We start from the raw sequence: 16,963 nt of genomic DNA on the forward strand, positions 1-16,963 counted from the left end.
GGCCAATACTTGTGATATTACTATGTCTGATTCTTAATTGGTTAGTCTAATATTAATTGGTAATTGAATATTAATAAAAATTAAATGTTTCTGAATTTGTCTAACCCTAATTAATGAGAGATTAAAATGAAATTAAAAGTGGTTAGCTAATTTAGAAGATAAAGAACTATAACAAGGTTCATTGATTTCAAGTTATTCAGTCAATGCTAATGAACCTGTTAGTGTGAATGGTTTAACTCTACAGGACACAGTCTGTAGTATTAAACTTGAAATATACAGTGTACCAACAATTTGAATTAGAAATTGATTCAATTTTAAGTTTCTTTTCTGATAACCATAAGAAAAACCAATATTAATCATGCTTTTGCTGAAGTGTGAGAACCCTGAGAATTGGAATTGAGATCTGGTGAAAGTTGGCTAGATTTCCATACCTTGCACCATAATTTGACTGAGGAATTCAGGTAGATGGTAACTTACTTTGCACAGTGCAAAGCACAGTTATGTAATACCACAGACATTTACACAGAAGGTAATGATGTTAGACAGTAATTAGATGTTATTCCCCAATATTTTTCTTCATCCAGCCAAGGAAAATACGAGTGACCTAAGGGTCTTTTGTCACTATAAGTCACTAGATGAGTAGTGACAACCCTTAGATAATGAGTATTTTCCCTGAATGAAAAAAAATATTGGAAAATAACATAATTACACCAGCGGCAGTAATATCAAAGAAAAATCAGGGAAAGTTATGGCAATTTTGAACATTTTGACTTATATTTGGAACACAGCAGAACCAGTGATGTAGACATGCATTGTAATGACATAGATGCACGCTGTCATGACGTAGAACGACCAGAGTATATATTCCATATTTTTTGTTCAACTTGGCTTGTGTTTACTATAATAGACATTGATGGATGTTTATATTGGTGTGTTTATACTCAAAGTCAAACCTTGTACTTACTCCTGTAGGGTCTATGAACTCAAGTAGGTCAGTAATATCACATTCTGTAGGACTTTTGTCTTTCCAGTTACAATGGTATTGCAACTAGATATATTACACATTAAAGTCTAAAAAGATGTTGTTAATTTTAATTAGAAAAAACCCACTTCTGATCAGTTAAAAAACTTGCTTAGTTCAGGTTCTAGGGATCACTTTCTGTCAGTGACTATTATGTAATCTTTCCTAGTAAATTATCCTCATTGTAATGAATGAATGAATGAATGAATGAATGAATGTATGTATGTATGTATGGATGTAAGAAGCTTTACTTCTTGCATATATTTATCGACAAACTGTCCCCTGAGTTTCCTAATGTACCTTAGACCATTGTCAAGTATTTCAGTCAGTGCATAGCTTTGTGCAATAACTTATGTAAGTTATCTGATGTAATGATGCCAAGATGTTTAAATGAATGAGAAAAACAGCCCCAAAATAAGACCATTTTGATATGTTTAATACAGACACTGAGACAGTGAATATTACAGATAAAGTCATAGAAACTAATTTGCAATGAAAAACACATATTTTAAGAATCATGTATAAAATATATATTAAAATTGCAATATTTTCTGTATAGAGTAGGTGCAATTGTTGCAGTCCAAAACTTCATACCACTCACAATTTATAATTGGTATTTGATCCTATTTAGAAGGTTCTATGTTTGCATATCTACAAAGGTATCATTATGCAGTGAATGATCAACAGAAAATACCACAAGGGCTTGTGTGCAAATAACCCCTCCCCCAAATACACCATACTTATGCATCATGGGGTTCTGTCATATGTGATCATGATGAAGAGTATTATTTTGACTAGTTTTTCTCATCCTAACCTTTCTGTTATCAAGATTCCATAACCCTTGCCCACCCAGTCTCATATCATCAATGCATGTAGTGTACACACAGTAAACTGACATTGTTTCAGCATACAATCTTCAATGAAGAACAGCTTCATTAACCTTTCCACATGACTTAATTCATTCTACAGTGATTAAAAGAGTGATCAGACTACCAACAATCACTTCCTTTCAACTCGTCAGATTGTTGCCCTGGTAGCAAAGTGTGGGGAAATATTAGGAACCAATGAAAATATGGTCACTAGCAAGTATTTCCCTTAACTTTTACACTTAGTAATAGTTTATTGGTCTTTCATCCCATCATTAAAAATTCTGTATAAAGATTAAGATTTGGATGTTTTTATATAACTAACTAACACTAGATTTTGAGGTATTCATTTAACAGGCCAGGCTAGGCCATATTAGTCATGATGCCAACTGTGAGTGAAGGTATAAATCATAACGATACTGTATAGGAACTAGAGTAAGGCCATATTAACTAGCTAGCTATTTTGGATTGATGGAATGAAAGAGCTCCCCCCCCCCCCACCCCCAGCAACCTAAGCAGTGTTCATAAAGGTTTATTTGGATGTATGTATAATGTTAAAACCACAATGTACACAACTTTGACCCTGATGTATTTGACTCACAGAATGTGTTCAAACATTGTTCTGTCATCAAATTGCCTAACTGCCACAGTATCATATTTAAATATATGCATAATATATGCAAATGAAGTGAAGTGAGTGCAGTGGTCTCTGAGATACAGATAACTCAATGCTCAGTGATGGCTACTCTAACAGGTATGTCAACTCTAAAACTTTGCAAATTTCATCACGTTTTCAGTGTTATTAGGTTGTTAATGTTCAACCATTTCAACACTGCAGTTCTTTGTGTAGGGATCATCTTGGCACCCAGAGTGACATTATTGTAACTGGGTTAAGATTTGGTTTGTGAAAAGAATGATCATTAATTATTAAAAGACAAGGGGATTAGTGACAGTGCTTTCATAGTACGTGATAGAAGGAACTATTTCTCAGTTTAGTTTAAAATACTATCCCTGGTTACAATCTACACGATAGCATAGCTGTATTTAGTAAGCTCCTTCTTTCATTCATTCACTCACTCAACGTTGGACACCAAGTTTCATTCAAAGTATTGAAGGAGTGGACTTATTGTTATTTTTTACTACTTGTATTGAGAATATTGATTTTTTTGAATATTGGAGCCTTTTTTGTAGCAGACTACAGTTAACAAGTTACCATTGCAGTTGTAGGTAGGTAGGTTGGTTGCAGTAGTTGTAGTGTTTGTAACTTGTTTTCATTTTGCAACTGAAGTACTGACATTGCTATCTTCACCATATGCATGAGTATTTACCTGGCTGCTAGCAAAATTTTCACATTCCTGAAAAATCAGTTAAAAATTGTTTACTGTGAAATCAGGAATTTTCGTTATTTGTCATTTAAAATTTTGTATGTTGTGCAGTATAAAACACAATCTGACCACTTTTGGCTTAAAATGCTTTAAAAAGTGGAGAAAATGTTTTGAATTTATGAAAAATTGTAAAATTTTGAAATTTTCACAGATACTAGTAGCTAAAAGGTAAACTCTCCATGTAGGTAAATCACAACAGTCAGTATATTTCATTGTAATGCTTTGTTCTGCTTTCAAATTGCGACACATGATTAGACTGATGGCAAAGAGTTCATACACATCGTTTGAATAATTCTACTGAAAAACCCAACATGTTGTATAGAAAATGGAGGTTCGTTATAGCGGTAAGTTGTCCAAGTTTACAGACATACACATTGTAAACAAGATAAAAAAACGATGAATTTATATGAAGCAGTCCATGTATTTTGGCAGTGACATGAAGCAAACTCAAATAAAGAGGTGGAGTTTTTTGTACTTGTTCAATTCTTGACAAACAAGTAACATAAAGAAAAGTGTATAGTGTAAAAACTTTTGACAAGAAATTCCAAACCCGGTATTAGAGTGGTACAAGTTACCATAAATACAAGACACAAAGGTATTTGCATATCAAGGTGTTCAAATCTGTTCAGACTTGTTCTTACTCCCTATGGCTTAGTTTACCTGTTTGTAAACTGAATCAAATTACACCCAAAGCTAAGATTTCACATCTCACATTAGCCAACCGTCACTTTTGGCTTTAAAATAAGTTATACTCTGATAGTATAGTATCTGTGATGACAATCTTTTTGATGAGGAATAATCGCTTTGGAAGCGATGGACCCATTCAAATAAAATTTGTTAGGTGAAACTTGAATGAGCCATATCTTAGAAACAAAGAAAACAACACAAGTTGAGAACAAACTGTAACTTTTCATCACTTTGATAATTTATTTGGTAAATAACTGCTAATAGTCGTCAGTTTAGATTATTTACCTCTGATATCATGTAATCAAATATGAGTCTACTGACTCTTGGCACTCTGCCAAAAACTGAAGTTTAAATGTCTGACAGTTTTGTATCATTGAAAGATTTATGTTTAAACAACTGTAAAGATTGGAAGTTATCTCTTACAATAACTTGACGTATTAACTGAGTATTTCACAGATTATATCAATAATTTTAATTGTTAGATATATTCAAAAAATGTTGTCTAGGTTCATTAAAAGAGTTAGGAAAGAAGTGTTGACATAAAAAAAAAATTTAAGAAAAAATGTTTTGATATTTCTCAATTATTGATACTATTATATAAACCTTCTCCTCCCTCCCTATAACCCCCCATCCCTCCTTGTTATCAAGAATTAAAGCCATAACTGGGAAGTTGTATTTCAGATTTGGACAAAGAAACTCACAGTTCAGACAATTTACAATGTTTGAGGTCTTAATCCCTAATCCCCTCATGGTGTGCCTGGCTAAACAATCAAACCAGTTAGGGTCAAACAGTGGAAAATTGAAGGGCTTTAATACCTGTATAGGTTATTGTACTCTTCAATGAAGTAGTTAGAGATTCTAACAGTCATGCCAAAAACAACCTTATGGGTGACAATTAAGATGCAGTGTAAATGTTGGCTGCATATTTTTCAATGTTACAGAGCAATGGATTATAACAGTCATGCCAAAAACAACCTTATGGGGGATATAGTGTGCCTTGTAAATATATGGATAAGTATCCATCATGCCAAAAGCAACCTTATGGGTGACATAGTAAATTGATCACATTCTTTGGAGTACAAGGTCATATCTGTTGATAATATCAAATTCTAATTAATACATATTTTTGATGTGATCATTGCGAGCTTTGGTGATCAGTATAAAGTGATAGCAGTCATGCATACAGATATTTTATCTGGTCTACATTCTGTGTTTTCATGTTGGAAATGATATGCAGGACAAAATAGAGATTGGAATACACAGACAAAAAGATAGGTATGTACCTAGCATATCAATGCCCATATTTTGAAGACAAGATGGACATTTCATAATCAAGGGAATTTCTGAAATTACGAAAATGTCAATCATGTTGGTTTTTGATATGTATGTGTATTGTGGGTTTTGATTGGTATTACAGTTGATACCTGAAAAGAACTTCATAAGGCCAACCCTCTCCCCCTAAACGAACAAGTGCGACATTGACACATTTATATATGATGTAATCCATGGCAAAATTGTAGTAGTCACACATGTAAAAACATATTAACATATATTGCACTAACCAGAAACCTAGCGCTGTATATCATATTAGCAGTAAATTAACTTATCAACATCTCATTAGTAAATACAAGACCTGTTATCGTTGAAGGCCTGAAGGTTTTTGAAATTTGGTTAGATCCCAAAAAATCAGCAAATTGAAGCCAGATCCCCTAACCCCCCTAAATGAACGAAGTTTGTTTATTGAGTTTATGTGGTATTGTGCAATTGTCGATAAAGGAGAACTGAGTTTGAAACACGTTGGATAATTATTACAAGGATGTAGATAAGAGTCAGTAGCCAGCAAAAACAACTGTCTATTGGATAATGTTTTGCCAGCTACTTTTTCAGAAATTTGTTGAAATATTCTTTGTCGCAACCCATATATTTCCATCATTGAGAAGATTATGAATCACATTCCTATACCACTTAATTTTTCACATTTTACCAGCTGTTTAAAAATAAGATATATCCCTGATTTTATTTAAAATATCAGAATACAAAACTTTGGAGAAATTCCATTTGATTCATTGATATTTGTTTTCAGTAAACTAGTTCACTTTTCACATTCTTTATAACAAGTAGAGAAATTGAGTATTGATGTGTTGACAAAATGCCATCAAACAGAAGTGGCTGAAGGTAGGTGTTTGGACGTTAGTGTAAATGTAATATGGTTTGTATTATAGTTTCAGTGCTATGGTTATTAGAACTGGTGTAAGAAAATGTGAATTTTGGTGTGGGAGAAAATAATTGATTTGAGTAGAGTGTTATGATGATATAGCCTAGAGGGCCTACTTTACCAGACTGTATGATGTCAACGAGACGAAAGATTTACACATACTGACATCACAAAACAAAAGCTTTTGTCAGTCTGCTTTGTACTTTGTTCTCATTGTTTGCTTTATTGTACTATTCTGATTGTAAATCACTGACAATGTTTGGTACCAGGTAGTTTTAAGATACTGTGCTTTCAGTGTGTTCAATCTGTAGATGACAATCACATACAATATTCCATTGTTGTCTGATGTCCCCCCCCCCCCCCCTGCATCAGTTGTGTCAATGACTGAAATTGGTTTGGTCTGTGTGTTACTTGCTTGAGAATACAGACCATCTCATCCAACTTGTAGATGCTTTCGTTGGGTGTATGAACTGGGCTAGGTGCTGTATAGTATGACATATGTCTGCTACACTGCAACCAATCTGTTGACAATGATAACACTGGCCACTAAAATTACATTTAGAAGTCTCCCCCTCCCCTCCCCCTCTTCCCCTCTCCTTTCTAACCTTAACAAGTATAAATATACCATATTTGATGCATCTCTAGGTGTAGGAAGTAATTGAAGTTTCTTTTTTTGTTTGCATCATATCCAAATTTGACTAGACTTTTTGATCAACTGACTCAGTGATATTATTTTGTCAGTATTAATATTTATATGGAATGGGATGGGGAGGGGGTGGAGGGAGGGGGTTTCCAGGTACCTACTCTAATATATCCTAATTGTGTGTATTCCTGTAATCACTTGAATGGTTAATAGAAGTACTGTGAATTTTTTCATTTTAGCTGCCATTTTGTCAAAATAATCATTAATTAATTTTAATCAAATTAATTGACTGAAGACAAAGAATGGATGTTATTAATTGGGTGAGATATGATTTAGAAATAACAAGTTGTGTTTACACAATTTAAAAATGTAAAATTTGGGGTTAGTTTCAAAACTGAAATCTACTTGTGTAAGTTATTCTATTTTAACTGAAACATTCATACCCATCACTTACTATCGGCAGAACTGAGATTTAGGAATAATATATAATTTAATGACGTCATTTAGTATCTGTCTAAAATATGTGACAAACTTATGACTTGACAGTGAATTGTGGTAGCAATGCCAGATGATGAAATTTCTATGCTTTTGAAGCAGGCCTTGATAATAATATTATACTGTTGTAAGCAAGTAGAGTCATAGTTGTCTTGTAACTATTTTTTTTAGCAAAGCATCCAGTTGAGTATAACATCTTATATAATCCAGTTTGTGATAATTAATTATTGGATACTAGTAATGATTTACCTCACTTGTTAAAAGAGTAGCATGTCAGAGTTGAACAAATATTTAACTTTATCAAACAAATGAAAAGCTTTAAGAAATTCTTAGTTCTTTCCAATTCTTTAACATGACATATTATAATTAAAGTTTGAATTGGTTTTGATTAGTTTTAAATCATTAGAATAATTAGAAATCGTAGTGTGTAATCTGTGTTTGAAATTTGAATCAAATAATTTATTAAAAAATGGATTTCTTTTCATCACATGTAGACCATATTCTAATTACATGTAAACTTGACTTAGCTGTGAATTGGCCAGACAAGTATTTTTTAATATAAAAAGGATTACAGGTGAACAGTAAATAGTTGTGTATATCACTATCACACCCTTGGTCAGGAGGTCAGCTATGTAGTGATGTTGTTTTTCATAGTTGAGTAATTTAAGGAGCATGTCACACCATGTAGCTATGTATTGAATAACTGCTAGCAATCCTTCCATGTATTATCTGAGCATGTCATGTCTATGGGCTGTGAAATATACTTCCAAATTTCTCCAAATAATTTAAATGCCCATATTGGGGTGATAAACAGTGGAGGGTGGTGACTTGTTTATGACTTAATTACTGGATAACAATTGGCCCCTAGCCATTGCCCCCTGTATTAAAATGATTAGGGTAGTGCTGCCAACAATAGCTGTGACTATAAACATGTTGAGAATGGTCACATGACACTAAACAAACATGATAAGGCATTAGTTTTGGCGTGCTTTTAACTCTGTAGAGTACCTAGTCTAGGTGTAGATGTCGGGCATTTTTTTGTGACCCAAATCCTCACTGATGTTTTCAACCTGAAAATGTTTATGCCTATACGAAAGCCTGAAGACGAACTCAGAGGTATTGTTGGTATTGTGATTATTTTCAAATTTTGTTTGTCTCTGTTTATTTGGAAATGTCATGCATTGTAAGGGGTGTTGTACATGTGACTTTACAAGCATGGCTGTGTCACAGTAGCTCTAACCCTACGACACAACAATTACACAACCATTCTGAACATTTCATGTGAATGATTTTTTCCCTTCAAAATATGGATTTTTAGGGCATCACATTTTTCCCATGGATTGACAATAAGTGTTTACTGTGATATTTGTATGTATGCTTGTATCAACAAGTAGTATTGGTAGTAGTAGAATAAGAAGGTATGTGTTATAGCATGTTCTTTTTATGTAAATAGATACAATGGAGCAAGCGTCACTTGGGACTCAAAATACCATTAATTTATCTCCAAAAATTAGTTGTGTTGCAAGCAACTCATAAATTATCAGCTGGGTTTTTTTTTGTTCAAATGATTTGTTTGGGCTTGCAAATTAGAAAAAAACCAGCAACTAAGGAATTTTGAGCATTGTAATAGGTAGCCTTATTTTGGCCTTTGCTACTACCACAGTACTGTGTGAGATTATATTGTTGACCATGTGGAGAGATATTTCTGTCAAGTTTACAGTTGTCATGGCAATGATAACCTCACAACGTAACCTTTGAACCCTGACATGCATGTTGTTTGTCTTGTCTGTCTGTCATGTCTACTACATATCCTTTAGTTCATTCATCCTTTAATTAAAATGTGTCCTAATAATTTCACATAGTTAAGTCACTTAGAAGTATATTTTAGTTCAGCCACAGTACTCTCAACTATCTAGTAATCTACCCCAGAAGTCAAGTGACTAAATTTCCTCACTATTTTTATGTACTTATGTATTTTTATGTAATTTTTTTTGTTATTTTTATTTTATGTGTTAGATTTTCATATTTTCATATTTACTGTAATAAGTTAAGAATTATTTGACCTTGATCTTGATACAAAGTTGCAGATTTATTAAAACTTTAGTAAGAACAAATATAGTTCCAAAGATTCTGGTAACAAAAAGTCCTCAGTTTTCCCCTGTTTTGTGCGTCTGACAGCTTACACATGTATGAACAAGTCTTAGATAGAAAAGAGCAGTCTAAGTTTGATGGTCTAAATCCTAATTTGTTACAAGAAGTTGGCATTTTGTCAGAGACCCTGGGCTATTGTTGGAACACTCAGACAAACTGATTCATTACTATGTATCATTTACATGACAATCTGTTATTTGCATAACAATAGTAGCTATAACAACCCTAGAAGCCATCCCATGCTGGACATGACAGCCAATATGTGTATTGTTATGTAAATGTGTTACATTCTGTCAGCCATTGTAAATGCAATCAAACAGTCTTTCGCATCGCAAACAGTTCCCGTTATTGCGTGACCTCAGCTGATTGAACACATCAGAGGTAGTCTTAGGGACAAAAGGGGTAAGTTTGGTTATAAAACTATGAAAATTTGACAAAATTAGGGCCGACCAGATTATTTAGACGTGTTGAAATGAGTTAACATGTGGGCATGGCACACCCGGTGACACACGTACAGTCACTAGCTGTATCATAGTGTAGGTTATTGTGGTTGTGCTTCTCCATGGTACTGGACGTATACACAATAACCAAGTTGTGGCTGTATTGTGATATGCCTATCATAGAGGTATCTGTAAGACATTTTGGGGCCTCTGTCAGATCTAAACTAGAGTAGAGTATATACATATGTATCGATGTTATCATGCAGGTAGTGTTGCCAACATACACAGTGTGTATTTACCAAGCCATGGTGTATCTGTCTCCCTGCAGCAATCTGTTCTGTTGACACTAGTCAGGTTGATAAGGGAGTTAATATGTCGGCTGCTGTAACTTACATTTGGGTCAAGTTGTCCACATATTGAACTGTACACACTTTGTGTATGTGTGAATAATGCAGCAATAGTAAGTGTGCTACTGAGGGACACAAAAGTGAGAAACAAAACTACACATTTTTTAATATTTTATTGCCAACATTACTTTAATCAGATATAAAGGGTCCCTTGTTCATTCCCGGGGTCCTGTGAACTTGAAGTTTGAAATGCTACTTGAGTCCTACAGATACCAAATAGTTCTTATTTCGATAAACCTCAAATTATAATTATATATCTCTGCAAATGCAAACATTTCATATTTTATTTTAAAAGATTTTGAAATGTTAAACTACACTTTTCCCAAACTTTTTCAAACATCTTGATGATTTTAAAGCTTGGGTTTTTTTGGATTTGTGCCAGAATTATTGTAATCAGTATAGCCAAATTTATGACTGGCATTGTTATATTACAATAGTTGGATACATTGTATCAGTTATCTATTGTAGTTTGTTCACATCTAGCTTTGTGTTAAAGTTACTTCAGTGCTGTGAAAATCTCATATGTTGCTGTCTCTTGCTGTCGTATTTTACCAGTACAATACCGTCAATTGTTATTCCCCAAATTTGACCTCTATGAGACTATTTTACAGCCAGCTGCTAAGTCCCTAGGTTAAACATTTCCTACATGTATGATACTGGAATGTCAAAAGTTTATGTTAGGTGTTAGCAGCGTACATCTAGTGATTTCTAAGGGAATGCTATGAAATGGAGTACATAATTCATTGCAGTATTTTTTAGGATGGAATGAGAGCTGAACCGGGTCATAAAAATTATCTTTATACTTAAATACAATTTTCATTTTCATTCCTCTTAATATACCTTCTATATAAGTTACTATGTTGATTCCAGGAGCTGAAGGCATATTATTACCGGTATATATACTTACAATTTTGTGAAGTGGTGCAGTAATTAGTACAAGTACACCATATTAAAAGTATCCCTAGTAACGAGATACAGAAACTTGAATTAGTTGATTTCTTCCAACTCAATAATCTTTGCACATACACAGCAAAACCTGTTGATAATCACTGTGCATTTTTGTGACAAGTTAGAATTAATAGTTATAGTTCTGAGATCAATCTTTGTTATCAAAGTTTTACTCAAAGTATTGTCAAGTTGACAGTAGCCCAGAGACATGGCTGTCTGGCTTGAAAATATTATTCACCAGAACTGTCAATCATGTCAAGCCAGATAGCTAAAACTCTAGCCTATACTGTCAATCGATCCAGTATGTCAAGTCAGATAGCTAAGGCTCTAGGCACGGTTGACTGGGTCACAATGTTAATTCAAGTTTTGCCTAGGACGTCAGCCATTCAGAAAGCAACGGCAGTGTTCAGAATCTTGAACCTCACACCACTGTCTCAGTTATAATCAGATAAATAATAATACATTTGCATACTATACAATAACTAATAATTCATATTTCATTTTTCACAGAATCAGAAAATCTGCGAGTCCAAGAACTCAACAATTCCATTAGTGAATCTGTACCCATTGAAAAACCAAACGGTGTGTCAAACGGTGACATAACTCACTCTACATCTGTAGGTAGACCATCGTCAAATAGTCCATCAAGACCTTGGAAAGCCACTGGTCAGTATCAGCAACTCTTAAAGCAACAGTTAGAGAAAACTGAGGCCAGTTTAACAGACAGACTGTACAATTCCAAATCTAGACTAATGGATGAGACAGGAGAGAACGCTAGGCAAGATAGTAATGGTGCCAATGAAGGACAGTTGCAAGGAGCTGGAGATGCTCCTTTACCTGACAGTGACAGGGCACCTTCTGACAGGGGTAGTATTCATGATAACTGGCAAGGAAGGAATGGAAGTGGGGATGCAGCTAATGACCAAGAAGTAGCTCAACTCTTTGAAATAAATGCTGGACGTAGACGTCCTAGTCAAGAACAAATATTTGAAACCGGCTCTCGTAAATCGCATTCCTCTGGTGCAAGTAGTACTCACAGCTCACACACTTCTTCCAAACATAGCCAGAGATCTGGATCAGCTGGAAGACCAGAAAGTAGGGAAAGACCTGCATCTCTCGAAAGACCAGGATCTAGGGAAAGACCAGGATCTAGGGAAAGGCCGGGATCTAGGGAAAGAGCAAGCTCTCATCCAGAATTGAAAGACTATTCTGGCAGTGAGCATGGAAGTGTCCCTGAAAGAAGCCGTTCTGTAGACAGACCATCTTCTCAGCCAATACCAAGGGATGCCTTGATAACTCAAAGAACCTCTCCTATGTCAACATCTAGTAGAAAGTCATCGGCAGCAAGTGGACCTATTATAACTACACAAGAACAAAAATTATCAAATGGAACTATGGATAATGGATTCCAACAGGTGAGTTGACATCTCTGTATAGTTTGGATTCAAAGAGGTGAGTTGACATCCCTGTATAGTTTGGATTCAAACAGGTGAGTTGACATCTCTGTATAGTTTGGATTCAAACAGGTGAGTTGACATCACTGTATAGTTTGGATTCAAACAGGTGAGTTGACATCTCCATATAGTTTGGATTCCAACAGGTGAGTTGACATCTCTGTATAGTTTGGATTCAAAGAGGTGAGTTGACATCCCTGTATAGTTTGGATTCAAACAGGTGAGTTGACATCTCTATAGTTTGGATTCCAACAGGTGAGTTGACATCTCTGTATAGTTTGGATTCAAAGAGGTGAGTTGACATCCCTGTATAGTTTGGATTCAAAGAGGTGAGTTGACATCTCTGTATAGTTTGGATTCAAAGAGGTGAGTTGACATCTCTGTATAGTTTGGATTCAAAGAGGTGAGTTGACATCCCTGTATAGTTTCAGTTAGCAAAATGATCCACTTGCCATGTATGCCGTAAATTGGTTCACCTGAATGAATGTTTGGCAGTAGAAAACTTTTCCCCTTCTGAATTTTTATTTTTACTGTTCTTGTTGATAAGTGATACAAAAGTAAAAAAATAAATGTATTCATGATCACCCTATACTGACATTTTCATCTATGTACTGCACAGAGGGTGGATTTAGCAGAACTAGAAATGTTATGCGTTGTTGTCTTGCAGTTTAACAAACGCATTGACTTGTGGGTAGTCAGAACCATCTCACATGATTCCATAGTAGCTAGCTATAAAATGGGGAGGCAGAGTACAATCTCATTGACAAGATTTAAAAAAAATTATAACTGATTGAGGACAGATTTGAATGAAATACAAAACAGACTTTAGTAACATGGAAATATTCTAGGCCTAAATATTAGACAGGACAGATTGGAATGAAATACAAAACACACTGTAGTAACATGGAAATATTCTAGGCCTAAATATTAGACACGACAGATTGGAATGAAATACAAAACACACTGTAGTAACATGGAAATATTCTAGGCCTAAATATTAGACAGGACAGATTTGAATGAAATACAAAACACACTGTAGTAACATGGAAATATTCTAGGCCTAAATATTAGACACGACAGATTGGAATGAAATACAAAACATACTGTAGTAACATGGAAATATTCTAGGCCTAAATATTAGACTTTAACACTAGTCAGTTAGCATGGAATACACAAAATCATTGACAGATGTTAGCAGTAAAAATCATGAAATAGTTTCTATGGAAACAAAATATGCCACAGTACACTACATTTACACCATATAGTTATGAAAGTTCATGTCAAAAAGTGGTAGAAATAAATACCCAACAAACAGACAAGGCTATGGAGATCATTATCATACTTGCCTACAGTTAATAAAATGTACATAATATAGTACAGTTGTATCTTGTCAACTATCAATGGAATATATATACGACTGCAAAAACATTCAAGAAATAATGATTTTGTGAGTATATCATGTACATTTAGCTCCAAAAATCATCAGGATGTACTTATCTATAGATATTAATCTAGGCTGTAAGAGATAATGCTGTAATTTGATAATAATAATAATTGAAAATTTATTATTGATGAATTTATGACATTTTTGAGTTCAATGTAACTGAAGGTCTACAGGTTAGAATTGAGATTTATTATTATTTCTTGATTAATGATGCTTATGTCTCATAGCCACCACACTACAGTCATTTCATTTGCTGTAGGTGATGTACATGGCTGCAATAAAAAAATGTGTGTCTTTGTTATGTGTATGTGATTACACTACACATGTCAGAACATTTGTAGAATTTGACTAAGAAACTAACATTTAAAAACAAAGGACTACTCAATCACAAAATATGAAAACATATATTGCAGGGTATTTATTGTACTATCTTTTGTAGCATATTCATTTATCATTGACAGTCAACTGGCATTATATTGTTTGACCCTTTTGTTGTCAGAACAGAGATCTCGGGAAGGTAGTGGAGGAAAGAAAGTGTAATCTAATTGTTACATACAGGAAATCAATTAGCCATATTATTCAGTCCATTACACTTTGAGTTGAATGATTTATGAAGTTTAGATTAAATTGTCTTAATCATTACATCTAAATTATAAAGGTTGTAATTAGGGATTGTTCACATTTATATTTTTCAATTAACGGTGCTAATGTATCATAACCACCAAGCTATACTGATTTCATATGCTATAGGTAATGTACATGTCGAGTTTAATATGATAAAATGTAATGTCTTTGTATATGTGATCACAGTAGTGTATAACATGGCTGTCTATGACTAAAGGAAGTTGATTTTTAGATGAAATTGAAAGTTGAGTTTTTTAGATGAAATTGAATGTTGATTTTTACATGAAATTACAAATATTTGTAAGTTTACATTTTCATTAAAATACAGGAGATTATTATTCTTATTCAATACAAACTATGTTGATGTATTTCACAAAGGAGATACAAAATGTGTAATTTACATGTAGAAAAAAACATTGTTGAGACTACATTATTACACAACCTAGACATCCTTCTAATGAATGACTTACATGTGTATCATCATGTTTAACACAAAATGTAGAAATATAGTAGTATGATGGCAATGTACATGTCGAGTTTAATGTGATGAAATGAAATGTCTTTGTATATGTGATCACAGTAGTGTATAACATGGCTGTCTATGACTAAAGAAAGTTGATTTTTAGATGAAATTGACTGTTGATTTGTAGATGAAATTACAATTATTTGTACGTTTACAGCTTTCGATAAAATACAGGAGATTATTGTTCTTATTAAGTACAAACTATGTTGATGTATTTCACAAAGGAAGATACAAAATGTGTAATTTACATGTAGAAAAAAACATTGTACAGACTACGTTATATTATTAAACACACCCTAGACATGCTTCTAACGAATGACTTACATGTGTATCATGTCACACACTAAATGTAGAAATATAATAGTGTGGTGTCTCATAGTAAAAATTAAAATGAATGTTTTGGAATTGTGGGAATTAACTGTAAGCAATCTGGAAGGAAATGTTACAAAATATCCAATGTTTTTTGTTTTGATGGGCCATTTAGTAATGATGTCACATTCATGTACATACATTACAGAATTGCAATTACTATATTTAAGCTGTAAATTAAAGTAGCCATATGGATGAGAATTTGGTATTTATTTTGGATTTTTATTTGATAAAACAGCTTCACTGTGTTTTTCTACTTAAAAAAATAATATGAAATAACATATATACCAAGTCTATGTTCATAACTCAATAAACTGCAAAACATTAAACAATGTATAAAATGTTTGTTATTGTACGTACAATAACAAACTGTTTACACTTTTGCCATCTTTTTGCAATGTATTGAGTTATGAACATGGCCTTGGTATATGTTAGTTCGTATTGTTTTTTCAAGTATGAAAACATAGTGAAGTTGTTTATCAAATAAAAATTCAAAATAAATACCAAATTCTCACCCATATGGCCACTTTAATGTAGATACCGGTACATGTTGTTTTGACTGGATCCAAACAATCATATAATGATAGCAGTGTTTTTGCTAAGGTTGGGGAAACCTGATAACCAAGGGGGAATATGATAAAACTGGCAGAGTTTCCCATATATCAAACCATAATTTTTGTAGGGAACCCTGGTAAAATAACAGGGAAGCTCACTTAGGTAGATTTTACTTGGTTATTGCCCATAACAAAGTAGTTTGCATGCAGTATTTCACATTAGGTTCAATATTATATCCTAGTTTGTGCCTGACTATCTTTAACTACAAATGTATACATCAGAATGATTATGTGTGGTGTTGCCATAGAATTGTAAAGTGTTGTTGTTCTGCCAACCCTTACTGAAAGTTCCTAAAGCATTCATAAAAGATTATTCCTATAAGATCTTATAGTATTTTGGCCCATTTCTTAAAGGAATACTTTACAATTCCTATAGGAATTAGGATAGTCTTAAAGGAATCTTTTAGGACAGTCCTATAGGAATGATCAGTCCTATAGGAATCCTATAGGAATATTATAGGTCTTATAGCAATCCTATAAGAATACTATAGACCTTTTCCGGGAAATCAGACTCACTGATCACATTCACTTACTAGTATGATAGTGAAAGAGTAGCTGAATCACAGAATGAGTACTGTACTCAGGCTTAGGTGTTGTCAGGAGATTCCTTTCAATTTTAATAGTATGATATATCAGTAATCCTTGCCTGGAGGACGATTGGAGATTATTTGTGTAGA

General features: G+C 33.7%; 1 protein-coding gene across 1 annotated transcript in view; it reads left to right on the top strand.

The window, feature by feature from the left end:
* LOC144433366 (uncharacterized) overlaps positions 1-16,963 on the top strand; it is a 42,661-nt gene that overhangs the window by 13,814 nt on the left and 11,884 nt on the right. Inside the window, exon 4 of the mRNA XM_078121671.1 lies at positions 11,769-12,673. Coding sequence (XP_077977797.1) covers positions 11,769-12,673 — 905 coding nt within the window. The remainder of the gene's footprint in view (positions 1-11,768; positions 12,674-16,963) is intronic.

Source organism: Glandiceps talaboti, chromosome 3 (assembly GCF_964340395.1).
Source record: "Glandiceps talaboti chromosome 3, keGlaTala1.1, whole genome shotgun sequence".
Lineage (NCBI taxonomy): Eukaryota > Metazoa > Hemichordata > Enteropneusta > Spengelidae > Glandiceps > Glandiceps talaboti.